Below are 12,982 nucleotides of genomic sequence, written 5' to 3'. Positions count from 1 at the left end.
TCACGTTGCAAAAATCATGCAGCGGAATGCTTTGTTGTTGTGCAACATATGGAGAGCCCGACATAATCTGTTTCATGTGATTTAGCACCCATCAACTGTGACTGCAGTTTCACAGTGAGTACATGCACAGAATAAAAGGCTTTTTTTAAAGCTATTCCTCAATAACAAACATGACCTTGTTCACATAAGATAAATATCTGGTTCATTAAGCTATAATAAAGCAACCAAATGCTAAAATCATTCACACACATCTTAACAAAATAGACAGAAAATCTGTATTTTTATCAGGTGAAGCTACTTTATCCTATTTTAAAGTTAAGTTGTACCAATACATGTGTTAATGTATATCATAGCAAAATGTGTGGGTTAATATACAGTATTTTTTCACAAATGATATATTGGCAGACTACTCTAGTGTCCATCCCTGTTGGAAACACACCCACATCATTATTTTGCCCACAAACACACACCATTTGCACACTGCTTAGCTCACAGCAGTTTAGAGGTTAACCACTACATCTTAAAAGGACCTACTTCAGCTGCTTCTGGCTGACAGGTTGCCACCAATTAGACCACTGGATGACACCACACTCACTAATCAACCCAACAGTGTGTGAGCTCCCACAATGCCCCTCTCTTCCTGATCGTCCTCTTGTATGTACAATAAAGTGTGTATTTTAAACAAAATGTCATTGTGTTGAAATACTATGTGTTTCAAAATGAAGTCATATAGCAGACAAGAGTGGATGGGGGTTGGTCTTTATATGAATACATTTGAAAGAGGTGAGAAAAGAGAGGAGGTTCTGCAGTCCTTTATGTACTTACGATTAGGGTGTGCTCTCTTCCCATCGTGATGACCGTCCGGTTGATGATCCTCAGCAGAGACACCACAATGTCCTGCACATGTTGAAAGGTTTCACCCTGAAAACAAAAAGCAGAGTTAGATGACGGGAATACTGGAGAAAGATGGAGAGAGAAGTATAGACAAGGAACCATAATATTGTTAATACACACAAAAACAAGAACAGCTGCAGAACAGAATCTGGTTCTGTTGAATCAGCTTCCTCTCAGGCATAACATCAGATCCATCTCAGAAACTTTTGGTTTGTTTTTGTTGCCGTTTTTCCCTCTCATGAACTCTCCTCACAGCAAAAATAACCAAGTTTGCACACACAATAAAAAGATTCACTCGGGCTCTGAATGGATGATTGGCAGATCAAATGGAACAACAAAGAGAATCAAGTTACAAGTCGGTTCACTTTTTAGGAAGAGGCCTCACCAGGACATTCAGCTAATCATCCTCAGTGTGGACATTTGAACCTCAAAGGCACGTGGATGTGGATTTTTGTGCAGACCTGCTTTCCTATTCCTATCTTTTCCTTTCCTTTGAAGCCACTTTTCTGTCAGCTTTATTCTCCTCCATCTGCCCAGAGGCAAACAAGGAGGAGAAGATGTATCTACAGTAACAGTCTGTGCTTAAACCTTTCCCAAGGCAAATTACTTTCTCCTAGTTAAAATATAGCAATTATTTGTCATGGCAAGTGTTGTTAAACTGGCACATATGGTTGGTCTTACTGTCTGGAGCTGGAAAGGGATGTTTTTTTCTAGCAATTTAGTTGTTTTATGAAGCAAAATAAAACATTGTGGATAATATTTCAGGGGTCAGTCATATTAAAAGCAGGCTTTGACAACCAACACTAATAAACATAAAAAGGAGTAGGCAGTGGTATATGAAAAAACTCACATTGTGATACCTTATGTCAAATACCTCAAAAACGTATTGATAATTGATACTCATTTAATATTATAATATGGGATTACTTTAGATCAGGGGTAGCCAACACGTTGCCAACGTGAGTCGCCGGCGGGGCATGTTCTAAAAATAGCTCGCCAAGCAAATCCAAAATGTAAAAAATACACAAAACAAAAAAGGAAATGTAATTAAAAGAATCTACCCTATGCATAAACGAAAACTCAATCATAGCGAACTCTATCTTTTAATACAACTCTATATCTATCTAACACCCCTCCCCCACAATGAATATCGACCAATCACGTTCTTGCTTGATTTGCGGGACCAGCGTTGCAGTCGGGAAGAAAAGCAATGTGGAGTGGAAGCTCACCGCTTCATAAGGAGTTTGACCTTTCCTTCTGGCAGAATCTACACAACACATCAGCCCCATTGAACAGCCTATCATGCCAGCCTATACAGCACATGAGGGGCAGAGTTTTACACAATATTTATTGCACTTGACGCACACACGCATGGCGTAATTTCCACTGGGGACAGGTCCCCCCACTTTTCGAAATCCCGTTTGTGTCCCCCCACTTTACAAATATGTTTATTATTATTTTTTAACACAAGTGGTCATCGTCACGGAGGAGCACACTGCGTCTGTGAGCGAGCGAGACAGAGAGCAAGCGATAGAGCAAGCGAGAGAGCTAGGGAGAGCACACCTTTATCTATTTAATATAGATAAAGTAAGAAATCATTCCAATGTGTACTATATAGGACAGTAAAAAAAACAAAAACAGTTTAAAAGGGGAGTGATTAGTAAAATATGCATAAATAGAAAGAAAGAATGCTAACTTCTAGGTAACATAAGATAAGAATAAACAAGTTTAAATGATTTGTTATTGGTTGCGATCATATTCTAAAGATGATTGGATCATTGAAAAGTATACAGCTCTCTTTCATATGAGTGTTGAGAGCTGTATCCATAAATTCATGTTGTGCTCAAAGTGCACCAGATTGATGCTTTCAACTTCAGCATTTAAAAACAAATCTTCCCGGGGGTGCATGCCCCCGGACCCCCCCTAGAGGATGTGAGGCCCGTCCCCCAAATAAAGCAGGTTAAAATAATTTAAATAAATGTTCTTTTAGTAAACACTGAAAACCGGTCCCACAGACCTGAATAGCACACAAAGGTTAAAGGTAAGCATATAAATGTGTTAAAATGTGCTAAATATAGACACTGCAAAAAACAAAAAAAGAGGAGTAAAAGTAGCCCCCGTAACCCTTTTTTAAAGTAGCTCTCATTCTAAAAAAGGTTTAACACTTGTACTATGAATAAGATGACCCATGGTCAAAGATTTTCTCCTTATTTTGTTAAGCAATATAATTGAGATCCATTGTCCTGTAACCCAAACATTATTGCCACCATTCATCTGTATTGTTTTAACATTGAATATGCAGAAAGCAGTCTTTAATAAGATAACACATTTAACATTTCTAAAAAAATACTGAAAACAACTTTTAATGTCAAAAACATTTAAGACATTTGCCACCTTAAAAAAGGCAACAAAGTAATTCAAATAGTCTGACACCCAAGAAAAATGCAAGTTGAGAGAAATAAGGTCAGACTAATGATGCAGAACAATAGTGCTAATTATTTCCAAAAAATACACATTTTACATAAAAAATATGCACCTTGATAGATGCATCCATGAGCACAGAACAAAATACAAACCTACACACACACAACCACACACACACACACACACACACACACACACACACACACACACACACACACACACACACACACACACACACACACACACACACACACACACACACAACACACACTATGCTACAGTGAATCGGTCAATGGAAGCTGACTCAGACTTGCCTGAGGGTAGTAACTCACTACTGGGGCATCTGCTGCATCCAAGCACATCTTAGTAATAATGCTGCAGGGTGCATCTGTGTATGTGTATGTGTGTGTGTGTGTGTGTGTGTGTGTGTGTGTGTGTGTGTGTGTGTGTGTGTGTGTGTGTGTGTGTGTGTGTGTGTGTGTGTGTGTGTGTGTGTGTGTGTGTGTGTGTGTGTGTGTGTGTGTGTGTGTGTGTGTGTGTGTGTGTGTGTGTGTGTGTGTGTGTGTGTGTGTGTGTGTGTGTGTGTGTGTGTGTGTGTGTGTGTGTGTGTGTGTGTGTGTGTGTGTGTGTGTGTGTGTGTGTACATTTGTTTAGAGTATGCTCACCAGAATTAGTTTTTTGTTCATGTCCTTGTGTGAGCTGATCAGAAAATAATAATAGCAGAGAGCAAAGTTCAGAATATAAATTAAAGTAGGGAAAAAAGACTCAAGTTCAAAGTTTAAAACGGCAATCTCTCTTCTACTGACTTTGCTTGTGTCTGTGTGTGTTGCTGTGTGTGCTGGCCTGATGGCAGATGATATTTTAAGGGCCGAATGAAGGCAACTTAATTAAACCACACTAAATGTACTGACTCAGCCACAGGGCACTGAAAGATGAACAACTGTGTAAGTGTGTCCTCTTGCATACCATTTCCATCTGAGACTACCTTAAACTTTCCCTCTCACGCTCTCAATGTCACACTCACACACACAAACACACACTAAGGTTGTGGCGCAGCTGTTGATCCCAAATAAGCCTAATTCTCTCTGGCTCACTGTAGGTATTTTGGTTTGTCAGAGCTGGAAGACGGGAGATGAGGCACAATGCTCGTTCCCGCTCCTGCAAAACACAAAGATGTCGATACTCTGTTCATGTATTCCAAACTGTACTGGTTTACCTTTCGCTGGCAAAATAATGTGTAAATAACCGTTTTGGGGATAGGTAAAAGAAAAAAACGAGGAAGTTTGGGTGAGCCATTTCTTACCGTCTCTCTCTGTTTGCATCCTCCCTCTATCACTCACATACACAAACAAGACTGACGTATACATTAAACACAAACTCTCCGAGAGCATCCGTCTTTTGTTTTGTCTTCTCTTACATCTAGGCTTTTTTTGATGCTTCTCTCCCCAGTTTGGAGAAATCTGTTGTACAACAGCTTAATCAGGTACCAACCTGAGCGAGAGAGAGAGAGAGACAGATGGGTGGAAAACAAAAGGAGAGGGGATGAAAATAAGTGATAGAGGGCCAGAAGGTGAGACACTGAGACAGTCTCACATCACCCATGTCTTCCTCTAATGAAGCTCAGCGCAAGTTCAACCAGGAAGACCTTCTTTACTCATTCATTCACTATTTCCATGTTACTACTCTCTCTCCTCTCAATAAGTGATCGGGGGCGTCACTCCCCAGCTTAACCAATCACTTCGCTCTATTCTCACAAGCCTATCATAGCGCTCCGCTAAACCTTTTAAATCTGCTCTCCCCTCTGACAGCTCTCATTCCAGGTGAATCGGCGCAACCCTCCTCCACCCCTCTTCACCCCCCGTCCATCTGAATCCAGGGTCAAGCTAAGCCACTCCCCTTCAGACCGACCCCAGCTATCCATTCACCACCACCAGTGTCTAGACCCCGGGGGATTTCATCGGATCGGTTCTCCCTTCCCGAATGATATTCCTGCACAACGGGGCCTAATCGCCAAAACTCCTTTACATTCATGTGTATTTCTGGCAATAAATATGTACTCTTACATCAAAACTGTCTCTCCTGATTGAATTTATGCTGTTTTCTTCCATCTGTTTTCTTCCACCCCCATTCCAATTTCAGACTGTCATTTCTCTAGTTCAGTGCATAGTTGTCTTGTAGAACCCCTCCACCTTATTAGTGTAGACATAAACCCTCTCACTTCTGTCTGTTTAGCTTTTAATGCTCTCTCTCTCTCTCTCTCTCTCTCTCTCTCTCTCTCTCTCTCTCTCTCTCTCTCTCTCTCTCTCTCTCTCTCTCTCTCTCTATTACATTCAATGTTTTTCATTCACTGGCATTGTTGTTTTTACATTAATATGTTTGTACCTGTCATGTCCCTTTGAATCTCAGCTACAGCCTGTTTTCTTTTGTTATACCGCAACCGGCGCAAGCTAATGTCATCCTATTGCATTGCACTGCATTCATTCATTACTTCTCCCTCTCCTCTCCTGTTTCGGCTCATGCTTAATTACAGATATCCAGACAAATGGAGCTGAAAGAAGAGCCACACCTTCACTTAAAAAACCCAGCAGGTTGCCAATACCTTGCAAAAGCAATTTAAAAGACCTCAGATGGATTCCATTGATGTATTTGTTCTGTGTGAGTATTAAAGGTGTTTCAACAGACTAGTATGCGGCACAATCAATTAGATTTTAATTGGTCAAGGCCTGCACTATTGCACAACTGGAGGACTGGAAACAAAACAGCTTAAGGCTATTTACTTTATTCTTTAGGAGACAAATTGCACTGGGCAGGCACAGAGCTCAGGAGCATTACACATTCATCCAGTGATCCTTAAAAGATAAAGAAAAGGTTTTTTAGTTCCTGCCTGCATTGTTTTACTTTAACACTTTACTAATACATATCCTGTGTAAGAAGGTTTAATGTTGTATGAGAGCAAATAATGCTTAAAGTTCAGTTATAGGTTGTTTGTTTATTGGTCTGCCTCAGCGGTAATAATCTAGAATGTATTATTGTGGTCATTGGCACATTTATAGTTTAAACCAGTCGAAACCGATGTTGTTGCGGCCCACTTATGGCACTTTAGTTGCACCTCAAATTACCATTGGTATTAAACATATCAGGAAACTGTAAGCGTTCAGCCAAACAGCTGTTGAGGTAATGGGATTGCTTTCGGCCTATGGAGTAAAACTACACAGAAGAAGAAATGAAAGAAGTTGTTAGGAAATACAATGAGGGAGGTAATGATGTTGAGAACTTGGTGTTAATATAAGCTGTGATTGAGTTTATGATATCTAGCTAAACTATATTCAAATGTCAACAAAGAAATTGGATCCCAACATGTTTTCAGAGTATATTGGATGTGTTCAACGCCGTCTAATTTGAAACAATCACCCGGAATGCAGTGTAAACATTTCCATGATGTGTTCTTTACTATTAAATAGCTCTACGTCTTACCACACTGTCCCGGCTGAGGACCTCCAGAATGTTGTTGAGCAGCTCCAGACTATTTCTCCTCTCATCGTGAGGCCCGTCAGCCATGCTGGCAAGTGCCCCACCCAACTCCCGCAGCATCATGGGTAACAGCACATCACGGCACTCTGCGAAGAAACAAAACCAGCGATGGTTCAAAATGACAGGTTTAATAAACAAGTCCGTAAGAAAAATGAAGTGCCAGACAGCCTATTTGCAAGAGTGATGTATTACTTGCATCTTTTAGGCAGGGCCATAAAAGATGCAAGTGTCTTAAGATGTTTAATCACACACATCAACATTCAGAGCCTTAAGATTTACATTTATGCAGTTCCTCTCTGAAAAGCCCTTTAATACCTCAACCCTGGACCCTTACATCAATTGGTGCGGCTCCTCTGGAGACAGCCTTGCCTGCACACTTTGAGTAATGATGCAACTGCAGCATGAAGAAGAAATGCAACCGTAACCCAAGACTTCACAATGAGGTGGTATCAATCAAGTGTCTATTTACAGTGCCATGCATGTCTGCTGCTCTGTCAGCCGAACAGACAACTCATCAATCGCCGTGGCCAAATGTTGCTCTGTGCCATCTATCTGATTGATCATGATCTCTCTTTAGCCTCTGTGTTAACTGTATCTCACAAGTGGAGCATCGTCAACAAATTATATCATTACATTACGTCAAAGTCGAGAACACTTAAGTGGGAACATAACACCATTTCTGATCAATGCAGCCCACAAAATATGACTGGTTGGATTTATTGTAGAGTGTGTTGGTTAAAAAATGACTCCAGAAACCAACATGTATCTATATGTGTCCACAAACACTGAATGTGAGTGTTACATGATATGTGCCCTTTTTTTGAATGGGTCATAAATCTTCTATAAAGTTATTGCGAATTCAATAATACGGTAAAGGCTGGTAGCTTGCATTCAAATAATAGGATTAAATAATGTGCACATAGTGTTGCTCATTTGTGTTTTATGGCATACCTGGCATGGGATATCCAAATGTAAACAAATGTAACTTATCTCAAGGTCAGATATCAATAATCAATTGCCAATACCAAAATGACGCAGTTACAAATGTACAAAGTAAGGAAACGGTGATTGCTAAAAACTGATCTTTATATTTTCCATTTGACTACCTTGACCTCTCCCTTTCTTGTCTCATTCTTTTTTAAACATTCTGCCCCCTAGCCTCCTCCACCCATTCCTCTCTTGTAGCCGCAGGTAGACGGAGCCCATTAAAAGCTCATTTGGGCTTATGCTCGTTAGTTCCATTATTTACTGAGCCAAGCTTATAGGCCTGCTGAGTGGACCTTCACCACACACACACACACACACACACACACACACACACACACACACACACACACACACACACACACACACACACACACACACACACACACACACACACACACACACACACACACACACACACACCACACACACACACACACACACACACACACACACACACACACACACACACACACACACACACACACACACACACACACACACACACACAAGGGGGGTTAAGAGAGACAGTGAAGGGGAGATGCATGAGTCGCTATGACTCAGAAAAATGGAGGCAGAGGAGGGGGCTGGACAGGTAGAGTAAATCCAACATTCACGATAAGTGTGGAAGACAAAAATAAGTAGTATCTCAGTGCAATTTAAAAGAATTACCATTATGTATAATGTAAAACCTGAAACAAAGATGTGTCTTTAACCGAAAAAGACAGAGGGCTCCTGTTCTGTGGCTGTAGAGATGGTGCTTCAGAGGCTGCCAGCTTTGTATTTGAGAAGAGAGCATGTTAAATCTGTTTAATCCATCACAACAGAAACTCATCATCTTTTGTCCTTTCCGATAGAGAAAACAATAGGTTATGTTTTATAGCAGTAGTGTTGTGTGTGCGAGAATGAATCCACCTGCCTTCTGGGTGCTGGATGAACCACTAAACCTGAGTACAAATTCATTCCCTGCTGAAATGACCCCAAAGCCACATGTTTCTTTATTTCTATTGATCTAAGAAACTAAGCCAGCTGGTGTTTATAGGTGCAACATGTTCAGGGGAGCGAACATGAGTATATAGCAGGGGGTGGTTGGTTTGAAATGGTATCCTGTTGTACGAAACATCGCATGCTTTTTGTTTTACTGTGTCAGGAGCCAGGCTTGATGAAAATATAACAATGATAGCAGGCTTCAAGGTCTACTATGTTTACAGTGACCCTATATAAATGTCAAGGACGATGGAAGAACCCATTTACTCAAGCCTCAGGCGTGACATTACTGCAAATGGATTGTAACATTTAATAAAATGTACACACATACTGTACAGGCTAGATGGGCATCTAGCTAGCTAGTTTTACACTTAATGACGAGAGAGAACGTGCGTTTATATTTCTGTAGGGTTATAATCTTTTGTTTTGAGTTGGGAATAATCAGTCTCACTTTGTATCTTCCTCCTCTTGGGCAACACAAAGAGTGAAGCCTGGGTAAAACAAAATGAGGTAGAAAAAGAAAAAGAGATAGTAAATAAGGGATAAATAAAACTAGACTATTGAGACTTAATCTTATGTCCTGTTTCATTGTGATTATTTTCTGAATGAAGAGAATGTTTGGTAATATTCAGGTAGCAGGCATACTCATGCGATGTACTTGAACCTTCTGCATTTCCATTGTCTACCAACAGTGACACAATCTGCTTGACTCATTAACTTTCTACAGAGCGTGCTGACACTGGAAGATTATATATTTTCACCAATTTCAATAGTGATGGAAAAACAACTAGAGTCTCACGCTTTTTCGAATACACTCTGTTTAACCTGTGCTCCCCTGGGAAGTTTCGTATGCAGCGTAAAACACCTCGGTTCAGTCAGCAGCAGCTTCCCCTCTTAAACCTCGGGAAAAGTATTTTTAAAAAGACATTATAACTCGCTCATCTCCAACATCCTACTTTGATGGATCTGATGAGGTGTGAATGGTCTGTTTTGATTTGACCTACATTCCCTTTCCCACCATGTCTCTGGAGCTCCTGAATATGAACTGAGTTCGATGATATAAGTCCAGACTGCCTTTGTAATACATCTCTGCGGCTGATACTCTTCAGTCAGCGATGTGGAACAGTGCCTTTCACTTTGCAGGTATTTCTCTGCACTTCGCCTAGCTTGGAATAACATCAGGAATGTTAATATCTGCTGCTTCAGCCTGAACCGAAGCTCTCTCAGGGACTTCTTTGAACTGCAAGGAGGTCCTCTGGGCTTTCAGTCTTGTAAGAACAGCAGCTACGTTGGTGTGCGCAGGTCCCAGGGTCGAGGTCATTCTTTAAGAGGGCATTTTAAACGAGGTCCATTTCCAGGAACACTTTCTCTGCAGCACTGATTGCACATTCCAAGTTCTGTGGAGAACTGTGAGTGATTGAACCAACAAAGGGATATGCAAAAAGAAGTTCTCTTCTTTAAATTAAATGATGCATCCCCACAGCGGATAACAAAATTGGTCGAAACAAACATGGAGGCTTCCTGTTTGTTTGACTCTTTAAGCCACCGGAGGTCATTTCAGTGATTTTCTTAACTGAGTCAAAACGAACTTGAGAAGTATTATCATTTTTGACTGAGTAGTTTATCAGGGAAGACAATGTCCCTTATATGAGCTGGAGGACCTTTCATTGTCGCAGTAATTTGTTGAAATAACAAAATGACTGCCTTGGCAGATCTATTGGGTATTTAAATGCAAAGATCTTGCAAATGTTGTTTCCTCTTACAATCTGCAGCGTCTGCCAGCATATCCTCCTTTCCCTCCTCCTGGTGGATTCTTCCCTCTTGTGTGTCTCTCTTTCATTATCTGCTGTGTATATTCCCTGAGTTTCCTGATACTCTATGCATATTATAATCTCCATCTTCTCAGCTTCATCTTTTGTTTGCAATTGTTCATCTTGTTTTTGTCTCTCAGCAGATCCCACCATGGGTCTTTCACAGCTTTCCTCTTGATTACCATTCCCTGTTTTTCAGTTCTGTCAATCAAAACTCAGCAACTTAGCATTTCAGGTAGGGTTGTCACAATATTATTTGACATCAGGATAATAACTAGTAAAATAAATTACAATACTAAAAATAAATCTGACATCTGTAGACAATGTAAAAAGAAGAATGATGCTATGAGTGAAATTAAGTTTGTTTACTGTATGTTTTGTCGGCAATTAAAAACACTCATTCCCTCACACATGGGGGGGGGGGGGGGGGGGGGCACTGGGGAAGTGAAAATGGTAAGATATTATTAGAATATTTTTTCACATACTATCAAGCATTTATTACTGACATTAAATAATATGAAGATATTTAAATATCACGGTAAATCGCAACAGCCCTAATTTTCTGTGAAAGGCTTTCACCATAAACCTCAAAACAAATCGGCATCCTTCACGAGGATTGGCAGAGTCTAACCCCGGTCATGGACCTAATCCTATAACCGTAAACCATTTTTGCCAAGGTCTGCTTGGTGGAGCTTGCTAGTGGCAGCTTTGTAACAAAGCAGCCTAAAAAGAGACTCTGCCCGAGCGGCTCAAATAAGGATGAGAGGAGGGGTAGTGGCCGGGGAGAAGAAGAATTTTAGGAACCTTGCAAAAGGCACCAGAGAAAGGCATTTGACGGATACAGTTCAGTTGTTACCTTTTAGTCACATTTGAAGAGGTTTGATATGCAACATGTAACAAATAATAACATTTTCAAGCAATTTTTTCATGGCAAAGGTGTATTTTTCACTTTCCCATTCACACCTGTGTTTCTATGTTCCACTTGCCTGTGTGATTTAGTTGCGTTACGCGTTTTATCCTGCGGTGTAACAGTGCAGCAAATCAATTCAGCCATGTTAGGGAAGAAAGCTTAGCCCAACAGGCGCTGATGGGCAAATGGAAATCAATATCTTGGGGCTAACATTGGGATGCTTTTCAACGTTTCCTCATCTGCACAGGTGCTGACGCACAACACACAACATATTCAGAGCGCGTACCAACAGAGCTTCAAGTGCTCATCTATATTCAATTGAAATGTATTTTTATTCTAGCCGTAATCTCAGCCTTTGACTAATAAAAGCAATGTGTCTCTGTGTGAATTGTCCTTGTTGTGTCTGATTTGGAACTTCACTGATATTTGATGTGTGAGTTGGAATGTCTCTGTGCCTGTGTGAGCGTGTGGTTATGTGTTTGGGTTACCAAGTTTATGAGAGCAGACAACCATCCGTGCTGGCAGGCCACAACACAGAGAACAGCTTTGATGGCTCAGCAGCCAGCTCATCTCTTCTCTGCTCTGCTCTATTTTTTCAATTGACACAATAAACTATAGCACATGATAATGAGATGCAATCTCAGTTTCTAAGAGGCATGTAAATCATTGTTCTCTTCCTCGTATCTCCATCCCTCTCTCTTCCCTTCCTTTAGTTGTCATCCCTTGCTTTCAGCAAGGCGGAGTGATAGAAAAAATGATAATGGGGGGGTTTGGGGGCACAACGACAAGTAAATCTTGAGTTGAGAGGGGGCTGGGACCAAGCCAACCGTCTTCGCGCTCGGTTATGACTAAATGTCTCTCTCAGCATGTTTCTCATCTCTCCGTGTCACAGTGGGTGTCTCCTCTCATCCACTCTCCCTGCATTCTTCATTTGTCTCCCTCCCTCCTTCCTAACTTTTTTTCCTTGATCCATTTGTACCCCCCTTTTGAAATAGAAAGCACTAATTTCTCTGTTAGCATTAAGGTTTGTGCTCGTCTGTTTACATTTCTTTCTTTTTTGTATAGCTCGTTTGATATGCTGTTGTGCAAAATAGACGTATTTAAATGTTTTAGTGGGATGACTCTTTTCATAGAAATGCATAAAATAATCTTGACTGCGTGAATGAATGCTCTCCCTGCTATGATGCTGATGAGACCTGGCACAATACACTGTCAGCAGAACCAAAGAAAACACAATCACAGTAAAGGGCGGCGTCTCGAGCACGATTATTTTTTCTTCAGTATGATATTGCTGATACTGATCAGATAATCCCCTGAGTGATTCTTCTAGATACAGCTTTCAATTAATTTTCCCTGTGTTTCAAACAGCGTGCAAATTATCTTTTTTCTATCTTTCCACCTGTCTTAGTCACTGTCTATGACTCACTCGCTAATTGCCACA

General features: G+C 40.7%; 1 protein-coding gene across 1 annotated transcript in view; it reads right to left on the bottom strand.

The window, feature by feature from the left end:
- Positions 1–12,982, bottom strand: part of dock2-like (dedicator of cytokinesis protein 2) — a 103,049-nt gene that overhangs the window by 56,130 nt on the left and 33,937 nt on the right. Inside the window, exons 25-26 of the mRNA XM_034092425.1 lie at positions 6,793–6,935; positions 826–921 (exon numbers count right to left, since the gene is read on the bottom strand). Of these exons, the coding sequence (XP_033948316.1) occupies positions 826–921; positions 6,793–6,935 (239 nt within the window). The remainder of the gene's footprint in view (positions 1–825; positions 922–6,792; positions 6,936–12,982) is intronic.

Source organism: Pseudochaenichthys georgianus, chromosome 10, assembly GCF_902827115.2.
Source record: "Pseudochaenichthys georgianus chromosome 10, fPseGeo1.2, whole genome shotgun sequence".
NCBI lineage: Eukaryota > Metazoa > Chordata > Actinopteri > Perciformes > Channichthyidae > Pseudochaenichthys > Pseudochaenichthys georgianus.
This window is presented reverse-complemented; position numbering and strand designations above follow the sequence as displayed.